A 25,633-nucleotide genomic window follows, 5' to 3' on the forward strand; every position below is an offset into this window, starting at 1 on the left:
ACCTTATCTGGATTCTGCGCATGCGCCTGTTGGCAAAATGCCAGACACATTTGCAGGAACTGTGGATATCTGTGACATAGAGCCAATTGTGCTCAATGGTCTCGGATATACCCGCAGCCCATACGCAACTTCGTGTACGGGCTGCGGGTACCCGTGTCATCGCTAAGCGACGGTGTGGGAAACACAAATAAAAGTGTGTACTGCGCATGACTGCCTGTGTGAGTACGCAGTTATGCGCAGTACATTACACAGCCGTACGCAGGCCCACGGCCGGACTCCCAGCTGGGATCCGCTGGGGGCCTCCGCAAGCAGATTCCACATTCGACCGTGTGAGCCCGGCATTATTCAGATCGCTCCCTGTAATACGTAATTTACAAGAAGCCCCGGGAACGCTCGCCTTCCTGCAGTTCCAGGAGCAGCTTGTTGAGCGCCTTCTGTGTAAGACCACCATACCTCACACAGAAGACACACCTCACAGTAAGCTTACGAAGTCTCACAGAGCGCCACGTTTTACACCCTGCCCCTGCCACTGAAGTCAAGAAGTACCCCCCAAAAAGCATGGGAGCAGGAGGGGGGATACTCAGTTTTATTGCCCCATGTGCCCATCCCAACCAGGCCCCCGTTATTACTCCTGTCTTCGGACATACCACACAGTTTACATTATTACTTTTATTTAACATTTAGGGAACGCCAAAAAGGACAGAGAGAGGGGAGGATTATTTTTAGGGAGTCAATTTTTTTTCCGCACAAGTGAGCAATGGGGCCTAGAATTTATTCAGTTAGGCCCTGAAATCCAACGTGTGTTCCTTCCATTTTAGGCCTAGCCACGTGTCCAGTAAGTAGATTTGGGCCACAATGGGTATGTTTCTGAACACGGGACAAACGGGGATCCATTTTAGGGTGAATGTCTTCATTCCTATGTGTGCTGTACAAAAAAAACCCTGTTTTTAAATTGACATAATTGCCAAAAAAATGAAAATCGTAATATTTTTTCCTTCTGCTTTGCTTAGATTCATTCCAAATCTGTGGGGTAAAAATACACAGTACACCCCTAGATGAATTCGTTAAGGGGTCTAGTTTTCAAAATGCGGTCATTTGTGGGGGTTCTCTGTCGTTTCGGCCACTCAAGGGCTCTACAAGTGGGCAATGGGGCCTAAATCACCTTCAAGCAAAATTTCGGTTCTGAAAATCACTGGCTGCTCCTTTCGGTTTGGGCCCCGTTGTGCATAAAGATATAATATTAGGGCCACAATGGGTATGTTTCTGAACCCAGGACAAACGGGGGTATCCATTTTGAGGTGCAAAAAAAACTTTTTAAAATAACACAATTTGCTAAAAAATGAAAATCGCAATTTTTCCCTTCTGTTTTGCTTAGATTCATTCAAAAACTGTGGCGTCAAAATATGCAGTAGACCCCTAAATTATGCAGTAGACCCCTAAATTAATTTGTTAAGGGGGCTAGTTTTCAAAAGTGAGTCATTTGTGGGGGTTCTCTATCGTTTTGGTCACTCAAGGGCTCTACAAGTGGGCAATGGGGCCTAAAATGCCTTTAAGCAAAATTTCTGTTCTAACAGCCACTGGCTGCTCTTTTCATTTTGGGGCCCGTTGTGCATATGTACATAAGATTAGGGTCACAATGGGTATGTTTCTGAACACAGGACAAACAGGTGATCCATTTTGGGGTGTAAATTCTCATTTTCACGTGCACTATAGAAAAAAAACTGCCTTTAAATGATGTATTTGCAAAAATATGAAATTTTATTTTTTCTCCTCTAAATTGCATTATTCCTGAAAAAAACTGTGGGGTAAAAATACTCCTGACCCCCTCAGTGAATACATTAAAAGGTGTAGTTTTATAACATGGGGTCATTTGTGGGGGTATTTATCATTCTGACACCTATGAGCCTTTGCAATCTTGGCTTGGTGCAGGAAAACAAAGTGTTCATCAAAATGTTGATAATCAATGTTAAATTTGTATGTCTCCTAAATGGTTAAAAAAAGTTTTTCAAATGTGTGTCCAGAATAAAGTAAACAGATGGAAATATATATCTTATAAAAAAAATGTGTATAGTATGTTTGCAAATATTTGAGATATTGCAATTGAAAATGTGAAAAAATTGTAATTTTTTCCAATTTTGGTGTTTTTAATAAATATACATAAATTCTATTTCTACCACCTAAATAAAGTACAGTATGTGGCGAAAGAATAGAGAGAAAAATATCAATTTTTTTTTAACTGTATAACATGGCAATTTCTTCCTTTTAATCATATTAGGCCTCCTGCACACCATAGGTTTGGATACGGCATGCGGGATCCCGCAGCAGGATCCCACCCTGTGCCCAGCCGGTGACCCCGCTCACCTGTCCTGATTCTTTTTATCTTTACTGTTAGAGCGCTGGCTGGCACGCATGTGCAGTACAGATCAAGCTGCGCTATCGCTAGGCGATGACACAGATCCTGCGACCCTTCTGCAGTACTCACTGCAGAAGGGCCGCAGGACGGACAGCTACCATTGACTTCAATGGATTCCATCTGTGCGGAAATCTGCACAGAATGGAGCATGCTGCGATTTTTCTGCCACGAGCGGAAATTTATGCTTGTGCGCAGGAAGCAGCGGGTCCCCATAAGGGGCTATAAGCGGTATTTGCTGCGGAATCCTGGGGCAGCCGCTGGCCGGGATTCTGCAAATAAAATCTGCCTGTGTGCAGGAGCCCTTAGTATGAATATTGCCAGTAACTATTTCTGGTTTACAAAACATCAAATTAATGTTTCAAAATAGTAGTTTTAGAAACAATGTTTAAATCATCTTTAACCTCTTAAGCCTGGGGTAACATGGCATGGAATTACAGCAGAATTCTTGTGGAATGACCGCACCGAAAAACAGCAAGATTTCCGCTGGAAAAGCGCAGCTTCAAAACCTGCGGCTTTTAGGGCTAATGCCCACTGCCAAATTTCTGCCACGTTAATGTAATAGCTCAATGTACACGCTGCGGAATTCCGCAGCAGGAAATTACCCGCTGCATGTCCTATTTGCCACGGGAATACGCGTGGACGGCTTCCATTGTAGTCAATGGAAGCAGCCCATCACACCATACTTCCGCTGTAGCACAGTGGAAGTATAGCGTGAATACGCGCCCCGCCTTCGTCATATGACACTGCTGGCGCATCATGTGCTCTACTGTGCATGTGCGCTGGCAGTGTCATGCGGGAGCTACGCAGTGAATCCGGAGGTGAGTATTTTGGGGGGGCGCTGTGACGGACTCCGCTGCTGTATTCCGCTTGCAGGGCCAGTCACGGCCATGGGCATGAGCCCTGAACTGCGGGTTTTGGAGCGATTTCCCCATCGGCATTCTGCTGCGGCTTTCTCTCCCAATAGAGAGGCTACTGCAGAAACGACAAAAGAATTGACATTGTATTCCGCGCAGCATGTCAGTTTTCGTGCGGCTTGCTCGCAGCGTGTGGACGAGATTTTTCAAAATCTCGTTCACATTGCTGGCTAATCCCAGGATTAGATGCCATGATTAGACGTGTGAACCCAGCCTAAGGATGGGGCCCTTTTTTTTTTTTTTTTTAATTTTTAGTTTTTTTCCTACCTCTTTTTAAAAAAGAAAACCTCTCTTTTATTCATCTATCGACGTCGCTGTTGAGGGCTTGCTTTTTGCGGGACAAGTTGTATTTTCAATGGTGCTATATAATGTACCATGTTGGACTGCAAAGGAGTGACCAAAAAAAGGGCAATTCTGGCATTCTTTTTTTTTTTTTCTCTGACAAAGTTTACCCTACCGGTTAAATAATACGTTACTTTTATAGATCGAACTTTTACGGATGCAGCGATACCAAATATGTGTTTTTGTTTTACTATTTAGATTCTTTTATTATAAATATGGCAAAATGTTTTGTTTGCTTTTTAAGCTTATTACCTTTTATTTGTTTTATTAGTAAAACATTTTTAAACTTAATTTAACTTTTTTTAAATTTTTTAAATTCCCATAGGGAATAAGATCTTGCGATGCTTTCCTGCAGTATGATGCAATGCCATAACATTACATCATACCGTGATCTGACAGGTATTCTATAGAGATGAGCGAACCTACTCGTTTCGAGTAATTACTCGATCGAGCACTGCGATTTTCGAGTACTTCCGCACTCGGGTGAAAAGATTCGGGGGGGGAGGCATGGCGTGGCGGAGCGGGGGTAGCAGCGGGGAACAGGGGGGAGCCCTCTCTCTCTCCCTCTCCAACCCCCCCCTCCCTGCTGCAACCCCCCACTCACCCACGGCGCCCCCCCCGTCTCTTTTCGCTCGGGCAAAAAAGGGGCGTGACCGAGTATGCTCGCTCATCTCTAGTATTCTATCAAGCCATGCCCAAGCCCCTGGCTGCCATGACAACCACACGGCAACCCATGATCTCATCGCGGGGGGCTTTAGGGGCACCTCAAATATTGGTCGGAGCATTTAAATGCATTTAAACGAGGCATATAAAGGGTTAACAGCTCTGAGCGGTGTGGCGTATCAGAGCTGTTGCGAGTGGGTGTCTGCTGTAAAAAACAGCCGACACCCGCATTGTATGGAGCTGGATTGACCTGCGATCTCCCTTCATACATACCCTGAACCTGCAGGACATAAGGGCTCCTGTCCGTGGGCGAATTTTCACTGCGTTCCCTGTGGCAATAATCCGGCCGCGGGGAACGCAGTGAACGCTTTCCATAGCGTTGCTATGGAAAGCGCAACCACCCTGTCCACAAGCGGAGAATCATAGCAATTCTCCGCTCGTGGACGGCAAATCGCAGCATGTTGCGAATTGCCATGATTCTCCACGGTGAGCCTATCTGTCAGCTGGCTCCTGCTCCCCGGCGGCGGCAATGTCCGTGGACAGCCAGCCTTACTCTACATCCAGTGGCATTAAAGGGTTAAAAGCAGCTCAGAAAGTGCATAAAAAAATGCAAGTATTGTAGCAGAGTGTCTAAGTTAAAAAGTAGGACATATCATTGTATGGACCTAAATGTTTTTTTTCTGTGGAAAACTTGATTTGTGTATTAAAAATGTGTATATATAGCTGTTGATGGAAAATGGAATACAGATAGTTAGGCTGGGATCCAACAGGGCGGAAATCTCGCGGCCTGGCCGCAACGAAGAGCCTCGAGATTTCTGCGGGAGAGCTGCAGCTTCAAGACTCGTGGCATTTCGCCGCAGGTTTTGGAGCGGTTTGGCTGCCAGCATTCCGTTGCAGCTTTCTCTCCCCATAGAGAGGAGTGAGGCCAGAAGTGGAAAAAAAAGTTTGACATGCTGCGGCTGTCAATTTTGCGCATCATCGCCGGTTCCACCCCAGCTTTGCCACGATGGATTGGCCACCCGTGTGGACGAGATATTTGCATAATCTCATCCACATGGCTTGCTAATCCAGGGATGAGGAGCCGTGGGCGGATTTGTGAGACCAGCCTGAAGGTGGTCCTACCGTCTGGATTGCTGATGGTGTATTTGACAAAGTTTTCTTTCGGCAATGATTGCTTGAAGGGGCTGTAGTGTTATTTCAATTGCCGTTTTGGCGGTAGTGGAGAAGCGGTAAGAGAGAAGTGCTGTATGAATGTAATTGGTTGGCAGAAGTAGATGAGAAGAATAAGGGATCGCTATTGCAGAATTTGAATGGACATAATAGCGGGAAGTACCGTATATACCGGCGTATAAGGCGACGGGGCGTATAAGACGACCCCCCAACTGTCACCTTATACGCCGGTATTCAGTGGAGAAAAAAAAAAAATTTTATTACTCACCTCCCACGGCGTTCTGTCGCGCTCCGGCAGGATGTCGCTCGCTCCGGCAGGCTGTCGCTCGCTCCTCGTCCCCGCCGCAGCATAGCTTTCTGAATGTGGGGCTTGAAATCCCCGCTTCCAGAAAGCTAATACACACGCCGGCAGCCATGACATCATTGAATGGCTGTGATTGGCTAAAGCACACGTGGCTTCAGCCAATCACACTATTCAATGACATCATTGAATGGGTGTGATTGCTAACACGTGCGCCTTCAGCCAATCACAGCCATTCAATGATGTCATTGAATAGTGTGATTGGCTGAAGCCACGTGTGCTTTAGCCAATCACAGCCATTCAATGCTGTCATGGCTGCCGGCGTGTGTATTAGCTTTCTGGAAGCGGGGATTTCAAGCCCCGCATTCAGAAAGCTATGCTGCGGCGGGGACGAGGAGCGAGCGACAGCCTGCCGGAGCGAGCGACATCCTGCCGGAGCGCGACAGAACGCCGTGGGAGGTGAGTAATAAAATTTTTTTTTTTTACACTTTTTTTTTTTTTTGTATTACCGGCGCATAAGACGACCCCCGACTGCAGAGCAGATTTTTCGGGGTTCAAAAGTCGTCTTATACGCCGGTATATACGGTAAAAGAAAATGACAGCAGGCATGTGTAATCAGATAAGTGGAGAGACCGCGATGTATATTCAGCCAGTCTTTCGGGCGCACGCGCTCTGCAATTGCTCCTGAGGCGAGGGAGGTGGTTGTGTTGCTGTTTGGAGGGAAATCAATATAGGGTTAATATTTATAAATTACATGTAATAATAATGTGTGGGACAGGATAGGGAGTGCCAATGGCCTGTAATCATATAAAACATGTTGGCAGTTTATGCATATACCTGCAGGAGACCCCGTGCTCAAAAATGAATGAATCAATGCAGAAATGTTTGCTTGTATAATGATTTCGGACAGTTAATCTTATAATTGAATATTAACAGATTAGAGGATTAAATATCCTATATTCTAAAATGAATATTCCAAAAACAGATTTTTATAAATATAAAGAACCGTATATAAAATATGTTGGGATTGTGAGAGTATTACAAGGTTAAGAATTCTTTACAATGATCAGATATTAACTGAATAAATAAAACTTATCTTACTCTATAAAATGAATGCTAAAAGACCAATTAACAAGTTGTATATTGATTTATGTGTATAGTATAGTGTGAGATACATAAAATGTAGAAATATTAAAAAGATTGGTATATAAATGGATGGAACTTTTTAGTTTAGTATAAATTTGGTGTTAAAAATGATTGGTAAAGTAACAATAATGCATACATACATAAGAAATAAACTGGGTTTCTTACAAATGTATGTTATAGATTTTCAAGTGCCTCATTAAGGCCCATGGGTGCAAGTGTGTTTAGCTTGTATATCCAAAACATTTTCCGTATTTTTAAAGTCCTGAATAGAGATGAGCGAACATACTCGCTAAGGACAAATACTCGAGCGAGTATTGTCCTTTTCGAGTACCTGCCCGCTCGTGAGAAAAGATTTGGGGGGCAACGAGGGGAACAGGGTGGAGATCTCTCTCCCCTCCCCCCCCCCCTCCCCGATCCCTCTTGCTCAATCTCACAACACACCGCTCTCCCCCGCCAGCACCCAAATCTTTTCTCATGAGTGGGCAGGTGCTCGAAAAGGACAATACTCGCTCGAGTATTTGTCCTTAGCGAGTATGCTCGCTCATCTCTAGTCCTGAACCTTTCTACATTATTGTCGGGTATTTGCTCTAACACTGTTACTCTGAATCCTTTGAAGTCACAGTTGTGCTTTAGAGCTGCTTGTCTGCACACACTGTACTTCAAGAAACTGTGTGTAACATTGAACCTATGTTTGTTGATCCTGCACCCAAGAGTGTGTGTGGTATGTCCCACATATTGTAGATGGCATTGGCATTGTAGAACATCAACAACATAGCGGAGCTTGATGAGTAATCAGACCAGAGATTGGAGCTTCAGAAAGATCATTTGCATATTCTCTGTGTATTCTAGGAAAAGTGAAGAGTCCCTGTGAGCGGGAGGATTGCTGGGATTAGGCGGGTCTAGCTGCTCAGAGCTCATCGCCAGACTGCGCTGTTGTACACTTGTAGTATCTTACAGGCTATATCTCTTTACTACAATTCTTGACGTTTAGACATCAACTGACAACATGGAGGGGGATAGGAGCCACATGGTGAGCTGCAACATATGCTATATGTTTACAGACCTACCAGAGGAAAAGTCAAACTTCACCTGCCAGAAATGCAAGTTTGTGTTTCTATTGGAGGAAAAGGTGCCAAGTCTTCAGGAGAGAATAGCTACATTTAAACTCATTAAGGACGATGAGGATTTTCTTGACAGAGCAGAAGAAAGTCTTTAAAAATGTTGAAGGAGAAGAAATGTTCAGTGTACCTGTAGAAGGTTGGGGGAATATTGCGAAATGAGATTCTCAAAGCATAATTGTTAACTATCTCTAAAAGATGGAAGAATCGGAAGCATTTAAAGAGACCAGGATGGATAAGCACAGAACTTGCACACGTGTTAAAAAGGAAGAATAATATGTTTATCAAATGGAAAGAGAGGGGAATATCTAAAGAAGAATGTATTTCAGTCTGCAGAAAATGTAGGGTAGGTGTCAGAAAAGCGAATGATGAATTACGGCTTACAACAGAGGCCAAAAGCAATAAAAAAGGATTTGGGGGGTATAGCAAAAGAAAAGTCAAAGAAGCTATCAGATTTTTACAGGATGGAAATGGTGAATTGGTTACAAATGATGTTAAAAAGGCCAAACATTTAAATTCATATTTGGTATCTGTTTTTCTCTCAGAAAGTAAATGTAACATCAACGGATCTTCCCAGTGCTATTGGGGGAACAAAAGAATGCAGGCTATCTATAAGTAGAGAGATGGTGAGGGAACACTTAGCTAACTTAAATGAATTCAAGTATCAAGGCCCAGATGAATCACATCTTAGGATACTAAAGGAAGCAGCGGAGGTAATTGGTGAACTATTTGCCATAATTTTTGAAAATTCCTGAAGAACAGGAGAAGTCCCAGAAGATTGGAAAGGGGCAAATATTGTCCCTATCTTAAAAAAGGGAAGAGGATGGATGCAGGAAACTACAGGCCTGTGAGCCTGATTTTTATACCAGGAAAGATCTTTGAGCAAATTATTAAACAGCATGTATGCAAGTACTTGGATGCGAATGGAGTAATTAACAGGAGCCAGCATGGGTTTGTAACAAAAAAGTCATGCCAGATGAATCTAATTTCTGTCTATGACAGAATGACCGACTGGGTTGATCAGGAAAATGCAGTAGATATAGTATATCATGATTTTAGTAAAGCATTTGACAAAGTATCTCATACCATACTTATTGAAAAAATAACTAAATATGGGATTGGCAACTGTTAGGTGGATTCACAACTGGCTGAGTGATCGTACTCCAAGAGTGGTCATAAATTGCTGCACATCTAAGTGGAAGAATGTATCAAGTGGAGTACCACAAGGCTCTGTCCTGGGCCCAGTGTTGTTCAACATTTTTAGAAATGATCTAGAGGAGAGAATTGAGAGTAAACTGATCAAGTTTGCAGATGACACAAAGCTAGGAGGGATAGCTAACACTAGAGAAGAAAGAGACAGGATTCAAAAAGATCTAGAAAAGCTTGAACAGTGGGCAGCGACTAACAAAATGGTATTTAACAAGGAGAAATGCAAAGTCCTACATCTGGGCAAGAAAAATGAAAAAGCACATACAGAATTGGAGGAATTGAGCTAAGCAGCACATGTAAAAAAGACTTGTGTATACTAATAGATCATAGACTGAACATGAGTCAACAATGTGATGCAGCAGCCAAAAGGCAAACCATTCTGGGATGTATTAAGAGAAGCATAGAGTCTAGATCACATGAGGTAATTATCCCCCTCTACTCTTTCTTAGTCAGACCTTATATGGAATACTGTGTCCAGTTCTGGGCACCCCACTTTAAAAGAGACATAGACAAACTGGAGCTAGTTCAGAGAAGAGTTACCAAGATGGTGAGCGGTCTGCAAATCATGTCTAATGAGGAACAGTTAGAGGATATGGGAATGTTTAGCTTGCAAAAAAGAAGGCTGAGAGGAGACTTAATAGCTGTCTACAAATATCTGAAGGACCTTTTCCACCCTCTTTCTTTATGGCATTCCCTAAATCTCAGATAAAATTAATTATCTAAACCATGTGATATGTCTCAAAAAATTATATAAATGTTACAGGTAGTGATCTGAGTAAGGTAGATCGCTACCTTTTTATACCAGGCCCTGGTCTTTCGCTTAACTGGATATGGCTGAAGCACCTGGTAGGACAGGTCTACAACCCCCATACATTTATTATAGTCTGTGACACAAACAGGTTTTCTTCCCTTACTTTCTCTTCCTTACTGTCGTGGGTCACTTGTATACGCGTATGGGGGGACGCCCCCCTCTCCTCACGCCTGGACACCAGGGGTTGTGGGAATTCTGCACTATTTTTCCTTATTGTCCCACAGGCCCCTGTATTTGCAGCATGGAGGGACTTGTATAGTGGGTCACTGGTGTAGTGATTGTCCATCTATGCAGGGTAGCTCTTGTGTAGAAATGGGCCCCATCAGCTCCCAAACTATTCTCCGATTTATGCCAATGTTGTCTGGGCAATCTGGGGGATTAAGGTGGTGATTCTTGCATTCATATATGAAGAAATCGCAGGTATATCCTGTAGTGCTCTCGCACACATTACATAGTTTGACACCATACCTGGTGCGTTTAGTTGGGATAAACTGCCAGGACTCGTCATCTGACAGGTTTTTCTCAGGGGTATATATATATATTTTAAAAGGGTTCTTTTAGCAGGGAATTTAGGGGCCTCCATTTATATAATCTGTTGTAGGCAGGGTCATCTCTTGGCGGGGACTTGGGAATTATTGGATAAATGGAGGAAAAAAATTAGCTTTTCAAAGCGATGTCGGTGCATAGCAGATGCAAATACAGAAGTTGCGTGCGCAGCACTGGTAGACCAGTACAAGCGGATGGAGGATAATTTTTTTTTTTTTTTTTTTTTTACTAATCCCATGAATTGCTCGATTCCCAAAAATGTATTATTTTTGGGACACTTGTGGGGTTCACAGTCTGGAATAGACAGCGGTTCGATGCTCTGCAATAGATTAATTCCATGACATTATCGCTAATAATAAATAAGATTTAAAAATCCAAGGGGGCAAAATTGGCGACCTCCACATTTTCACCTGTAGTCACTACACATATGCGAGGGCAAAAAAACCCCAGCAGGTTCTATTTTGATGTGTGTGTATATGTGCCGTAAAGCCCATTGTTCTCTGAGTGTGTATATACACTTAGTGACAGCATGGGAAGTATAAACAATAAAAACCCAAACAGGTGTACTGCGTATGACAGCGCGTGTGGAGACTGTGTGAGCCCGGCCTTAATGTAGCAGCAGGGCCATCAGTGACTGAATGGTCTTCACTGCTGCTTGTGGACCTCAGGGCCTGATGCAGCGTCTTGAAGAATATAAAGTCGCTGTTCAGTATCTGTAACCATGTACGTAGACTCCATGCTGGGGTGTACATTGTTACTGTCAGCCTCCTATAGTCTTTGGGACAGTCACTGGACTCTAGGGGCAGCAATAAAGGTCATGCGCTGCCACATAGGATCCTCTGCAGGACTGTCGGGTCATTTTCATGATAATCCACTACAGTATTTATGTTGCATTTCAGAATATTAAGACTTCTGAACTAATGGATATTTGCAACATGCGATTCCTATACATGCCGGGCAATTTGTCTCTTCCTCACATAGACCCAGAGATGCAGTTCGCCTGCTGAGAGGCCAGAATGCCTTTGGTAGATTGCTTCACTGCACAGAAACGCAGCAGAGTTATTTTTACGCTGGTGAAAAAATGTTGAAGAATGTGTTATTTTAATGCAGGACTCTGTCCATGACAGGAATGTGAGCGCAGAGATGGGAACAGCCGCCACTGATGAAAAAGAGCCAGCAGCGTCTGTCTGCGGAGAGCGCCGTGGCCGGACAATCTCATCATGTTCCCCCTGCTGATACACACCTGCTAGAATTCAGATTCTCTCTACTTATTCATTACTATGGTATCCAAGGAGGCGGCAGCATCAACGGTGTAGAGATTATAAAAAAAGGGTTTTATTGCTCCATAAAATGGCGACGTTTCGACTTAATCTAAGTCTTTTTCAAGCCTAATACATTGCCATGAACACACATCTTATATAGTGAGGACAGACAGGGAGGACACTCCTCCAACTCCTTAATCAGTAAGTAATACAACACACATGAAACAAAAAACAGACATGGACTATACAAAAGACAAGGTTCTCTACACATATACATTAAGGTAAAACCTGGAGTGCATCCATGTGTTGGGCTGCTCCACACAGCGTTCCACTATGTCTCCATTCATATGTTCAGCCGGATATACTGTCAGGTGAATTTTCCCGGCGCACCGCGCGTACGCGGATTGCGTCACAGCCAACCACAGTAACACTGCCGATCAGCGTCTCGACCATCCACTATATGGCGCTGACTCTATCAGGAACTAGTCATGCATAAGAGCACTTCTGGGATTAGAATAAGCACGGCCAACCACAAGATGGCGCCTCCGTAATAGAAAACAATGGAGCACGCCAACCGAGGGTGCCTATACATAAAGTATATTATATAATAGCAAAAATTACTTTGGCACATAAGGTAATACTGCAAATTCACAAAAAGCTCACAAGGTGCCAGCAAAACATTAAAGTCACCTATACTAATAAAGCAAAACAGAAGAGAATAATTGTAGATAATAAAACCTATATCCCAAAAAAAAAAAAAAAAAAAAATTTTGAGAAAAAAAATTTGAGAAAAATTAAAAAAAAAAAAAAATGAAGAAAGTGTTAAAAATAAAAAAACATGATGTAGTATATGCGCATGTGTATAAAGAATAACTGTATAATGGTGAAAAAAAGCTAAATAAATATACATAAATTCACAAAAAAATTCACGAAAAAAATATATTAAATATAAATAAAAACCAACATGTAACTGGACAAAAAGTGGACAGAAAATAGCAAACCTAAATAGGTGTGAATAACTAGTCTTTCAAAAGTACGGTGCATAAGCAAGTAAACTTCAAAAAAATTTTAAAGATGCATAAAAAAAATTTTTTTTAAACGCTAATTGAAAACATTTTTTTTTTTGCTTTATTAATACGGAAAACATTTTTTTTATATAATGCATGACAATGTTACAGAGAAAATACAAATTGTCAACTGACAATATTAGACATAGTAAGGACATAATTATAATAGTGAATAAATAGCCGGAAAAGACGCAAACTGTGGAGAAGACCAACACAGAGACCAGGAGAGAAATCTAGGGAAAAAAGAAAAAAAGAAAAGGATTAAAAACAGGCATCTAAAAACTATATACATCAGATGAGGATCCTTAAATATAAGGGGCAAAGACATACTCCATGTTTAAACCGAAAGCATGTAACGTATTGAGGGTGTGAATCCAGCGCAACTCTTTCTTTTTGAGAAGAGCCTCCCTGTCACCTCCTCTGGTCAACGGTGGAACATCATCAATAATCCTGAATTTAAATTGACTTATACTATGCTTTTTCTCATGGAAATGCTTGGGGATCGGCAGGTCCAAGCACTTAGTACGTATAGTACTCTTATGTTTAATCATACGACTACGCGCTTCGAGTATCGTTTCCCCCACGTATCCAAGTCCGCAGGGGCAGGTGACCAAATAGATGACATAAGAGGAGGTGCAGGAATATCTCTTCCTAATTTTGAATTTCTGGCCTGTATATGGATGATGAAAGCTATCACCCTTGACAAGATTGCCGCAGCAAACACAGCCAAGACAGGGAAAATTGCCTTTCTTGGCTGGTGCTAGTACTCGCTGTGTATGACTCACCTTCGGTACAATTGATTTCACTAACTTGTCACGTATGTTCGGGGGTCGTCTATAGGCCATCATCGGTTTTTCGTTAAATTCTGGTACCACACTTAAGCCTTTTGTCAGAAGGGACCAATGTTTGTTTATTATGGAAGAGACCTGCCCACTATGTCTACCAAAAGTGGAGATAAAAGGCACTCTTGCTGGTTTGGTGGTTTTACTTTTAGGTATCAACAAGGTGTCACGCTGCAGTTGTCGTACTCCGTCAACTGCCCTGTTGATAAGAGGTCTCGGATAACCTCTCTGCAAAAATTTATTTGCCATCTGCCCCAATCTCTTTTCAATGGCAGTATCATCAGTGATTCTACGCACCCGTAGGAGCTGACTCCACGGGAGGGAATTTACTGTTGGTCTAGGATGAAAGCTGTCATAGTGTAAGATACAGTTCCTATCAGTCGGTTTAACATAGAGGTCTGTCAAGAATTTTTCACCGTCATAGCATACCATTGTATCCAGAAACTGGATAGACTCTTCGGATGAACTTAAAGTAAATTGTAATTCTTGATAATGTGAATTCAGTTGCTGATGAAACAAATTAAGTTCATCCTGAGAGCCACTCCATACCACAAATATGTCATCTATGAAACGAAACCAGGCCTTAACCCGTGGCCAAAATTCAGATGTATGTATAAACGTTTCCTCAAAGTGGCGCATATACAGATTTGCATAGGTGGGCGCGACATTAGACCCCATGGCGGTGCCCTGCCGCTGCTCAAAGAACATCCCCCCAAAAGAAAAATAATTCCTGGTGAGGATGAATTCGAGCAGCGACAGGGCAAATGCCTCACACCCTGGGGCCCAGTCGCACCCCACCATGTAGTGTCTTACAGAAGCTAGCCCTTTCTGGTGTTGGATCGACGTATAAAGAGAAACCACATCGAATGTGGCTAGAACACATGGACCCGAGATTTCAATCTGTTTTAATTTGCATAGAAAATCACTCGTATCTCTGATATACGAGGAAGCATTCTCTGCCCAAGGGCGAAGCACCTTGTCCAGGAATTTTGCAGAATTGGCAAATATGGAATCACGTCCAGAGACGATCGGTCGCCCTGGGGGGTTATTCAATGAGTTGTGGATTTTTGGCAACAGGTATAGTACAGGAACACGAGGGTATAATACAGCAAGGAAACGTGATAATTCGGAATCTATGACTCCCTCTATGACCGCATCATTTAACATAACCCTCAACTGAACCTGAAGCCTCAAAGTGGGATCACCTTTTAGTTTGACAAACACTTCTGTATCATTAAGTTGTCTGAATGCTTCATTGTTGTATCCTTCAGTGTCAAGGATAACAATAGCGCCGCCCTTATCGGCTGGCTTTATTGTTATCGCACCATCTTGTGCCAAGTTTCTTAATGCCATGCGCTCCTCCCTTTTAAGATTGTAATTACCTATTTTATGCTTCGAGTGAGATCTCAATCTTTTAACACCTTTTTCCACAAACGAAACAAAAGTCTCCAAGCAATGGTTATTGGACAAGGTGCTTCGCCCTTGGGCAGAGAATGCTTCCTCGTATATCAGAGATACGAGTGATTTTCTATGCAAATTAAAACAGATTGAAATCTCGGGTCCATGTGTTCTAGCCACATTCGATGTGGTTTCTCTTTATACGTCGATCCAACACCAGAAAGGGCTAGCTTCTGTAAGACACTACATGGTGGGGTGCGACTGGGCCCCAGGGTGTGAGGCATTTGCCCTGTCGCTGCTCGAATTCATCCTCACCAGGAATTATTTTTCTTTTGGGGGGATGTTCTTTGAGCAGCGGCAGGGCACCGCCATGGGGTCTAATGTCGCGCCCACCTATGCAAATCTGTATATGCGCCACTTTGAGGAAACGTTTATACATACATCTGAATTTTGGCCACGGGTTAAGGCCTGGTTTCGTTTCATAGATGACATATTTGTGGTATGGAGTGGCTCTCAGGATGAACTTAATTTGTTTCATCAGCAACTGAATTCACATTATCAAGAATTACAATTTACTTTAAGTTCATCCGAAGAGTCTATCCAGTTTCTGGATACAATGGTATGCTATGACGGTGAAAAATTCTTGACAGACCTCTATGTTAAACCGACTGATAGGAACTGTATCTTACACTATGACAGCTTTCATCCTAGACCAACAGTAAATTCCCTCCCGTGGAGTCAGCTCCTACGGGTGCGTAGAATCACTGATGATACTGCCATTGAAAAGAGATTGGGGCAGATGGCAAATAAATTTTTGCAGAGAGGTTATCCGAGACCTCTTATCAACAGGGCAGTTGACGGAGTACGACAACTGCAGCGTGACACCTTGTTGATACCTAAAAGTAAAACCACCAAACCAGCAAGAGTGCCTTTTATCTCCACTTTTGGTAGACATAGTGGGCAGGTCTCTTCCATAATAAACAAACATTGGTCCCTTCTGACAAAAGGCTTAAGTGTGGTACCAGAATTTAACGAAAAACCGATGATGGCCTATAGACGACCCCCGAACATACGTGACAAGTTAGTGAAATCAATTGTACCGAAGGTGAGTCATACACAGCGAGTACTAGCACCAGCCAAGAAAGGCAATTTTCCCTGTCTTGGCTGTGTTTGCTGCGGCAATCTTGTCAAGGGTGATAGCTTTCATCATCCATATACAGGCCAGAAATTCAAAATTAGGAAGAGATATTCCTGCACCTCCTCTTATGTCATCTATTTGGTCACCTGCCCCTGCGGACTTGGATACGTGGGGGAAACGATACTCGAAGCGCGTAGTCGTATGATTAAACATAAGAGTACTATACGTACTAAGTGCTTGGACCTGCCGATCCCCAAGCATTTCCATGAGAAAAAGCATAGTATAAGTCAATTTAAATTCAGGATTATTGATGATGTTCCACCGTTGACCAGAGGAGGTGACAGGGAGGCTCTTCTCAAAAAGAAAGAGTTGCGCTGGATTCACACCCTCAATACGTTACATGCTTTCGGTTTAAACATGGAGTATGTCTTTGCCCCTTATATTTAAGGATCCTCATCTGATGTATATAGTTTTTAGATGCCTGTTTTTAATCCTTTTCTTTTTTTCTTTTTTCCCTAGATTTCTCTCCTGGTCTCTGTGTTGGTCTTCTCCACAGTTTGCGTCTTTTCCGGCTATTTATTCACTATTATAATTATGTCCTTACTATGTCTAATATTGTCAGTTGACAATTTGTATTTTCTCTGTAACATTGTCATGCATTATATAAAAAAAATGTTTTCCGTATTAATAAAGCAAAAAAAAAAATGTTTTCAATTAGCGTTTAAAAAAATGTTTTTTTATGTATCTTTAAATTTTTTTTGAAGTTTACTTGCTTATGCACCGTACTTTTGAAAGACTAGTTATTCACACCTATTTAGGTTTGCTATTTTCTGTCCACTTTTTGTCCAGTTACATGTTGGTTTTTATTTATATTTAATATATTTTTTTCGTGAATTTTTTTGTGAATTTATGTATATTTATTTAGCTTTTTTTCACCATTATACAGTTATTCTTTATACACATGCGCATATACTACATCATGTTTTTTTATTTTTAACACTTTTTTCATTTTTTTTTTTTTAATTTTTCTCAAATTTTTTTTCTCAATTTTTTTTTTTTTTTGGGATATAGGTTTTATTATCTACAATTATTCTCTTCTGTTTTGCTTTATTAGTATAGGTGACTTTAATGTTTTGCTGGCACCTTGTGAGCTTTTTGTGAATTTGCAGTATTCCCTTATGTGCCAAAGTAATTTTTGCTATTATATATAATATACTTTATGTATAGGCACCCTCGGTTGGCGTGCTCCATTGTTTTCTATTACGGAGGCGCCATCTTGTGGTTGGCCGTGCTTATTCTAATCCCAGAAGTGCTCTTATGCATGACTAGTTCCTGATAGAGTCAGCGCCATATAGTGGATGGTCGAGACGCTGATCGGCAGTGTTACTGTGGTTGGCTGTGACGCAATCCGCGTACGCGCGGTGCGCCGGGAAAATTCACCTGACAGTATATCCGGCTGAACATATGAATGGAGACATAGTGGAACGCTGTGTGGAGCAGCCCAACACATGGATGCACTCCAGGTTTTACCTTAATGTATATGTGTAGAGAACCTTGTCTTTTGTATAGTCCATGTCTGTTTTTTGTTTCATGTGTGTTGTATTACTTACTGATTAAGGAGTTGGAGGAGTGTCCTCCCTGTCTGTCCTCACTATATAAGATGTGTGTTCATGGCAATGTATTAGGCTTGAAAAAGACTTAGATTAAGTCGAAACGTCGCCATTTTATGGAGCAATAAAACCCTTTTTTTATAATCTCTACACCGTTGATGCTGCCGCCTCCTTGGATACCATTGCATTTATTTGGGGTTTGGTTCATGACCCCACAGGTGGCTTGGCATATACAGACTGGAACCTCTGCAGTGAAGTGCATGTGTTAGGTGTGCTGCGGGACTTTCCTATTTCTACTTATTCATTACTGACATATCACATGTTCAGAAACTAAGAATGAGAACGCTGTCTGAAGCTGCCCATATATGTTAGAGGAAGCCTTAGGCCTCATGTCCACGGGGAAAATCGGGCCCGCTACGGATTCTACATGTAGAATCTGCAGCGGGTCCCTCCTGCCCCGCGGACATGAGCGCTGAAAATACAAATAAATGACAATAAACTCACCTCCCATCCGCTCCGTTTCTTCTCTTCGCGGCGGCGTCATCTTCTCTCGTCGCGGCCGGATCTTCATTCTTCGGCTCGGCGGATGTGCACGATGACGTCGGTGACGTGCCCCGCGCATGCGCCGGGCCGAAGCAAAATGATCCGGCCGCGGCTGAGAGAGGATGGCGCGGCGCCGAAGAGAAGAACCGGAGCGGGTAAGTAAAATGTGATTTTTGTGTCCCGCGGATCCGGACGGCTTCCATAGGCTTCAATAGAAGCCCGCGGGAGCCGTCCCCGCGGGAGACCCGCATGAAAATGGAGCATGGTCCAGATTTTTTCATGCTCCATTTTTTTTAAAATCACTTTTATTGACGATCCGCGGGTATTTATCTACCCGCGGGTGGTCAATGCATCCCTATGGGGTGCGGATCCGTGCGCGGGAGAAGAGTTAAAATCCGCTGCGGATTTTAATTCTTCTTTTCCCCGTGGACATGAGCCCTTAGGCCTCATGTCCACGGGGAAAATCAGATCCGCTGCAGATTCTACATGTAGAATCTGCAGCGGGTCCCTCCTGCCCCGCGGACATGAGGGCTGAAAATGCAAATAAATGAGAATAAACTTACCTCCGATCCGCTCCGTTTCTTCTCTTCGCGGCGGCGTCATCTTCTCTCGTCGCGGCCGGATCTTCATTCTTCGGCTCGGCGGATGTGCATGATGACGTCGGTGACGTGCCCCGCGCATGCGCCGGGTCGAAGCAAAATGATCCGGCCGCGGCTGAGAGAAGATGGCGCCGCGGAGAAGAGAAGAACCGGAGCGGGTGAGTAAAATCTGATTTTTGTGTCCCGCGGATCCGGACGGCTTCCATAGGCTTCAATAGAAGCCCGCGGGAGCCGTCCCCGCGGGAGACCCGCATGAAAATGGAGCATGGTCCAGATTTTTTCATGCTCCATTTTTTTTAAAATCACTTTTATTGACCATCCGCGGGTATTTATCTACCCCGCGGGTGGTCAATGCATCCCTATGGGATGCGGATCCGCGCGCGGGAGAAGAGTTAAAATCCGCTGCGGATTTTAATTCTTCTTTTTCCCGTGGACATGAGCCCTTACTCTACTTATTTTACAGACAGCTGCCATCCATGGCTTAGAACAGTGTTTGAGAAACACAGTCATACACTATTATAAGTTGAATTAATAACCCCTCTCAGTTATAGGGGTTTTCCGGGCCTTTATTATACATGATAGGTTATCAATAATAAAAGCCCAAAAAACACTTTTAAGCTCTTTACTATATTTTTTTAGTAATTGGTAGGGATGTCAGCTGTTAATCAAATCTTTTGACATGCCACTGAAGTGTCAGAAGTTTTGTGAAAGTTCAGTTGCAGATTTTCACCACGTAATTCACTCAAAAAGTTGCAAAGAATGTATTCTGCAGCATTTCAGAAATAAATAGTGCATGCTGTAAATTTGTAAATGTACAGTACAACTATCTTCTGCTGCAAATGTTTGATACAGTAAGTGAATAGGGTTACTAAAAAGCACATTCACTTATATTGTAATATACATTACTGCTGAATTTGAGCTCTGCAGTGTGTGAGCTCACCTTGATATGATTTATGTCAAATTCTTTTTAGAAAGCATGATAAACCCGATATCCAGCTGAAACAGGAAGATGCCCGGTCCAATCACATATGGACGTAAGCGCCCCCTTCCTCCTTGCCCAAACCCTTTATTTCTGAAGTGGCTGACAGAGTGGAGAGATTCTGCTGCTGAGAAAGGGCTGAAAACACAGTTTTCGTACCAAAAGGTAAGAATTCAGCATCTTTATATCACGCTATTGAATTGACCCTTGAAAAACTGTTGTGTATATTAACCCATTAAGGACCAATCACTGTAAATTTAGGGCACTTGATCCGAGTCTTTCAGGCCGATGGTAAAAATATGGCAGATTAAAGCCCCTTCTTCTGAAATGTGGCCGGAGCAGGTCAGGCCCTTGACTGTTAGTCACAGCTGAGGACCTGGAGGAGAAGGCAGAAGCGTTTTTTTTAACCGCTTCTGACTTCTCTTTTGTAGGCTACATAGCGCTCAGTGAGTGAATAGAGAAACTGAAGTGTCACTTTCACTATTCAACGCGGTGATCAGATCCAGATCAGCTCTGGTAGTAACTAATGTCACTACAGGGGATGTTTTTCCCTATAAGTGGGGCTCCTATGGATGCCTCAGTTACAGTGGAAAAGTGTGAAGTCAAAAAAGAAAAAAAAAAGTGTGAATGACCCACAAAAGTCTTATATGACATCATCAGAGATATAGATGTTAAGAAAAAAATAGTAGAAAAAAAATTAGTCAAAAAATAAATAAATTACAGAATAAAATTAAAATAAAAAAATATATATAAGGGCTCTTTCACACGAGCATCGGTGTTTTTACGTTTGCCCGCAAGCACCGTAACAACAAGTGAATGGGCGCACAAAGCTAAAGTTTGTGTGCCCGTTCCGACGGCCTGGACGTAGTACATATACAGCGAGCCCACAATGCCATTGGACATTGGAGACAGTTTAGCTCTGCTAAGCTATTGCCCCCTTCCCTCCCCGTCACCAGCTCTCAGCAATGGGAGAAGGCATCAGATGCTGGCGTATATTGGCCAGCCATGAAAACGGCTGCGAATATACGCTCGTGTCAATAAGCCCTAAAAAAGTAAGTCACCCACCGTCGATGCCAACCAAAACCGTTGCCATATGCATCCTGTAATCCGAGACTATAGATATTATATATCAAAACGTTTTAAATAAAGTGCAGGAACAAGTTCCTCATTTTGTTTCAGTGTAAATATACTCATTTTTAAAATGAACAATTACAAATTTTAAAAAGCCCTTTTTTTATATAGCTTTTTACCCCTAATAAAACTTTTGGTAGCCGAAGAAAAAAAAATTGGTCATCAAACCACCACATGGATAAAATCCCTTAAAGTGTCTGGTCCTTTTGGACTAAAACACACTTGTCTTTTGAGGGGTTAAAGGGAATTTGTCAGCCTCTACTGTGTTTCGCTGAAAATAAGACACTGTCTTATATTTTCTGCACCAAAAAGGGGCCCAGTGTCTTATTTTCGGGGGTGGTCCCCGGCGTCCCGATGGTGTCCGGTGGCGCGGCGTCCTCCTTGTCTCACAGATGCCTTCTGCTGGCAACGGGGCTTTGAATACCCCGCCTCCAGCAAAGCGAGCGCTGTGATTGGCTAATCGAGTGCCGGCAGCAAATCACAGCCGACGCTCGACGAGCCAATCACAGGCATTCAGTGATGTCATTGATGGCTGCCAGTGCTCGATTAGCCAATCACAGCGCTTGCTTTGCTGGAGGTGGTGTATTCAAGGCCCCTTCGCCAGCAGAAGGCAGCTGTGAGTCGGAGGAGGACACCCCGCTGCCGGAGACCATCGGGATGCCGCGGACCATGTAAGTATTGATTTGGGGGGGTCTTACTATTGGGGTAGGACCTATTTTCCGGGAAACACGGTATTAACCCCATGTTATTCCCTGCTTTCTGCTTGCAAAGTTTGAGTTGTATGCATTCCGTGGACTGCTTATGCATGTCCATATACTACATATACACCTATGTAATTGGAGGATGCATGTCACCATGGTGTGGAAGCCAGGTATGATAGTCACTCCTCCAGTTTCAGCACTACAGCTTTTATGAGCTCATAACATTAGTTTATTGGACTTGTAGCAGCCGACCGTTTCTCTTTAAAGGGAGTCTGTCAGCTGGAATATGCATCATGTTATAGAGCAAGAGGAGCCGAGCAGACTGATATACAAGTTCTACTGAATGTTTCCCCATAAGACTATATACTATCAGCCCAGCTTCTCCTGCTCTATAACATGATGTCTTCGGCTTGGACATCCTGTTCGCTTTAACATTGTTTGTGTCAATGTCAAATTACCAAAAGTAACCAATTGAAAAAAAATGTCTATTCTTTTAGACATTTGCTTTATTCGATTAGATGCGCTTTAATTCTCATACACACCCTGTCACAGATAGCAATGTCATGCCAGTAACAGCGCGTCCGTTTTAAAAAAAAAAAAGGACATTCCTAAACTAAAAATTTTAGGAACTTAAAATCCGCAGCAATTCTAACCCGTGGGAACATACCCTAAGGGCTTATTTACATGAGCGTATATCGGCCGGTGTGTTCACGGCCAGCCGATTATATGCTTCCATCTGAGCAGTTCCCTCACTGGCTCTCTGCCTCTCTCCTCCCCTCTGAGTGGGTCGCAATGGGAGTGGGTGGGACAGGGGCGGAGCTAGGCTCAAGTCTCCTCCCCGCCCCTTATCCATAGCTAGCTATGGGAGTGGGCAGGACAGATAGGAGTTTAGCTCTGCCACCGTCACGCTCCTCCCATTGCAAACGCCATAGTGGAGGAAAGAAGCCAGTGAGCGGGAGGAAAGGGGGGAACTGCTTAGATGGAAGTGTGATATACGCTCGTGTAAATAAGTCCTATGGCCGGCTTAACATTGGCGATAAAATCACGCAGTGCGAAAGTGAGTTCAAGTGAATTATGAAACCAATGATTTTTTTTAAACTTGATGTCGTGTTCTGTTTTTTCTCTCATTTCCTAGCCCTCAATGTGGATCAATCATGATCAAAATAAGATTCATTATAAGGGCTTATTCACACAAAGGTGGAAGACAGCTCAGATAGTAGCGTATATTGGCCAGCTGTGAAAACTGCGGCCGATATACGCTTGTGTGAATAAGCCCTAAGGCTGCAGGTACCTGCAGAAGGGACTAGCACAACTACTCAACTTTGTAGGGGTCTATTTTGTGTGTGTGTGTGTGTGTGTGTGTGTGTGTGGTTAAAAACATTGTTTGTTACTGATTTGAAGCCAACATGAAAAAAAGAGTAATACTGAAAGTGTTAGCCCTCTAACCCCTTAATGACGTGGCCCCCTTTTTTCCCCCATTTACTTCCTCCCCCCTTTAAAAAAAATCGTAACTCCTTTATCCATCGACGTCGCTGCATGAGTGCTTGTTTTTTGCGGGACGAGTTGTAGTTTTCAATGGTGATATTTAATGTACCATATAATGTACTGAAAAACTTAAAAATTCTAAGTGGAGTACAATGAAAAAAAACCGACATTGCGCCATCTTTCAGTGCATCTTGTTTCTACGGCACACAAACTGCAACAAAAAACACCATGATAACTTTATTCTATGGGTCAGTACGATTACTATGATACCAAAATTGTATAGTACGCAGTGAGCACTTTGTACTAGAAAGTGAAAGCAGAACTGTAGCTTTCACTATGGGAGGCATGTTAGCATCTTACTCTCAAGCTCAGTACTATGGAGCAATTCCAGCAACCTCATTGGTACAGATTCACAATTCAAGCAACCTGTTTGGGTTGTGTGATTCAACCTGATTAGTTGTTTGGGTTCCCTGATTCAACCTGATTGGTTGTTAGTGCCGAGCTTGAGAGTTATATAGATATATGATACGGGAGCTGTGGGGTCATGTGACCGCCGAGGTTCCCTGCTACAGCAGAGCTGGGGGGTCCTACTAGACCTTGGCCAGCTCTGCCAGTGACTAATGTCACTACAGGGGTTGTTTTCCCCTGTAACTGGAGGTCCTATAGATGCCCTAGCTACAGTGGGAGAGTGTCAAATTAAAAAAAAAAAATGTCCCCAGAGGTCTTATATGACATCATGGGGGACATAGATCGTAAAAAACATGATTACATACACAAATCAAACAAAATTACAGAATAAAAAACAATTTATACATAAGAAAGGAAATAACACAAAGACGACGCCAACCATAACCGTCACTGTATGCGCCCTGTCAACCAAAACCATACATACTATATATCAAGAAGAACCCGCTCCTATACTTTATTTTTGCATAAATATACTAAATAAAAAAATAACTATAAATGTTAAAAATTCTTTTTTTAGCATTTTACCCCCAATAAAACTAAAAAACGGGTAAAAAAGTCAGTGAAAAAGATATTTTAAAAATCGCCCTATATGTCATGGGAAAAAAAACGCAGTAAAAATAATTTTCGTAGCTAAAGGAAACTAGGGCAGTAAAAACGCCACATGGGTAAAATCCCTAAAAAGTGTCTGGTCCTTAAGGTACAAAACAGCTTGGTCCTTAAGGGTTAAATCCAGCGGGCTGCCCTGCACCCCAAAGGTGAACTGCACTGGCACCCTAGGCTCCCCCAGCATTGAAAGCCGCACTGCATGTTACTGATACATACTGATAAGTGTAAGGAGTTCAGGAAAGTGATGCCGCAGGGCTCACCTGATTTCCTGTGACATCATCTGTCACAGTAATCACTGGGACCACAATGGGGTTTCAGCGCTGGACTCCAGCGGCCCCGGAGGGGTAAGTATACTTTATTGTATTATTTTTTTCTTAAAGTGGGTCCCATTGTGGGGGCGTGGCCAAGCAGCCGTCCTGACCGGCCGCATGTAAGAAGGGCTCCTGCTTAAACTGACCTACCGGTAATCCTGTACTGATCCTGAGGACTCCCAACCCCGATATACCATCACCGGAGGAGGGGGGGAAGGGACTGTATCCCAAGACAACTACCCCTGACGACCGAGGTGCGGCGGGACCGGAGCTAGAGAAGGGGCCTGTGAAGTGGAGAGAGCCGTCGCTGCGGAACGTGAGTCGCCGGCTGACTGGCGGGCTCTGGACCTGGCGCTCCACATAGCGGAGGGAGAGGAGCGGAGTGCCTAGACCACCGGCGGGGCTGCAAAGCGGTGGGACACTTACCTGACACCGCAGCAAGAAGACCCTGAGGGTGAGCGCGGGAAGCTGCGGCCGCCATTTTGTGGGGAGGGCTCCCGGTCGGCGAACGACTTCCCGGGCCTATCGCCCCCCTTGCCGCCACAGAGAGGAGGAGGATTGAGCCCCGGTGCGGTGTCTGTGACGCCGGCAGCCATAGCGACGCCGGCGACAGGCTTGCAGCGCCGCGGCTGACACGGCCGCCATCCTGAGGACGGAGTAGACGGGCCCAATAGTGAAGGGCCGTACGGAGGAGACCGCATAGAGGGAGGCGGGGGGCTGAGACGACCGGCGGCGCCCCGGGTGCCGAGATACCCATAAAGCAACCCCCGACGGCGGGGACCCGGTGGAGGCACACGTGGTGCTGCAGCTACCGCCGCCACCTTGCGGAGCGGACCCAGCCGACAACAACTCGGGCCCGG

The 25,633-nt window shown here is 43.5% G+C and overlaps 1 protein-coding gene across 2 annotated transcripts in view; it reads left to right on the forward strand.

Annotated features, from left to right (window-relative positions):
- The window catches only part of MUS81 (MUS81 structure-specific endonuclease subunit), a 161,734-nt gene that overhangs the window by 43,519 nt on the left and 92,582 nt on the right, over window positions 1-25,633 (forward strand). For both annotated transcript variants that reach the window (XM_066582297.1, XM_066582298.1), the window contains one exon: window positions 20,064-20,236. In XM_066582297.1, the coding sequence (XP_066438394.1) occupies window positions 20,102-20,236 (135 nt within the window). In that variant the 5' untranslated portion in view covers window positions 20,064-20,101. The remainder of the gene's footprint in view (window positions 1-20,063; window positions 20,237-25,633) is intronic.

This window comes from Eleutherodactylus coqui, chromosome 11 (assembly GCF_035609145.1).
Source record: "Eleutherodactylus coqui strain aEleCoq1 chromosome 11, aEleCoq1.hap1, whole genome shotgun sequence".
Lineage (NCBI taxonomy): Eukaryota > Metazoa > Chordata > Amphibia > Anura > Eleutherodactylidae > Eleutherodactylus > Eleutherodactylus coqui.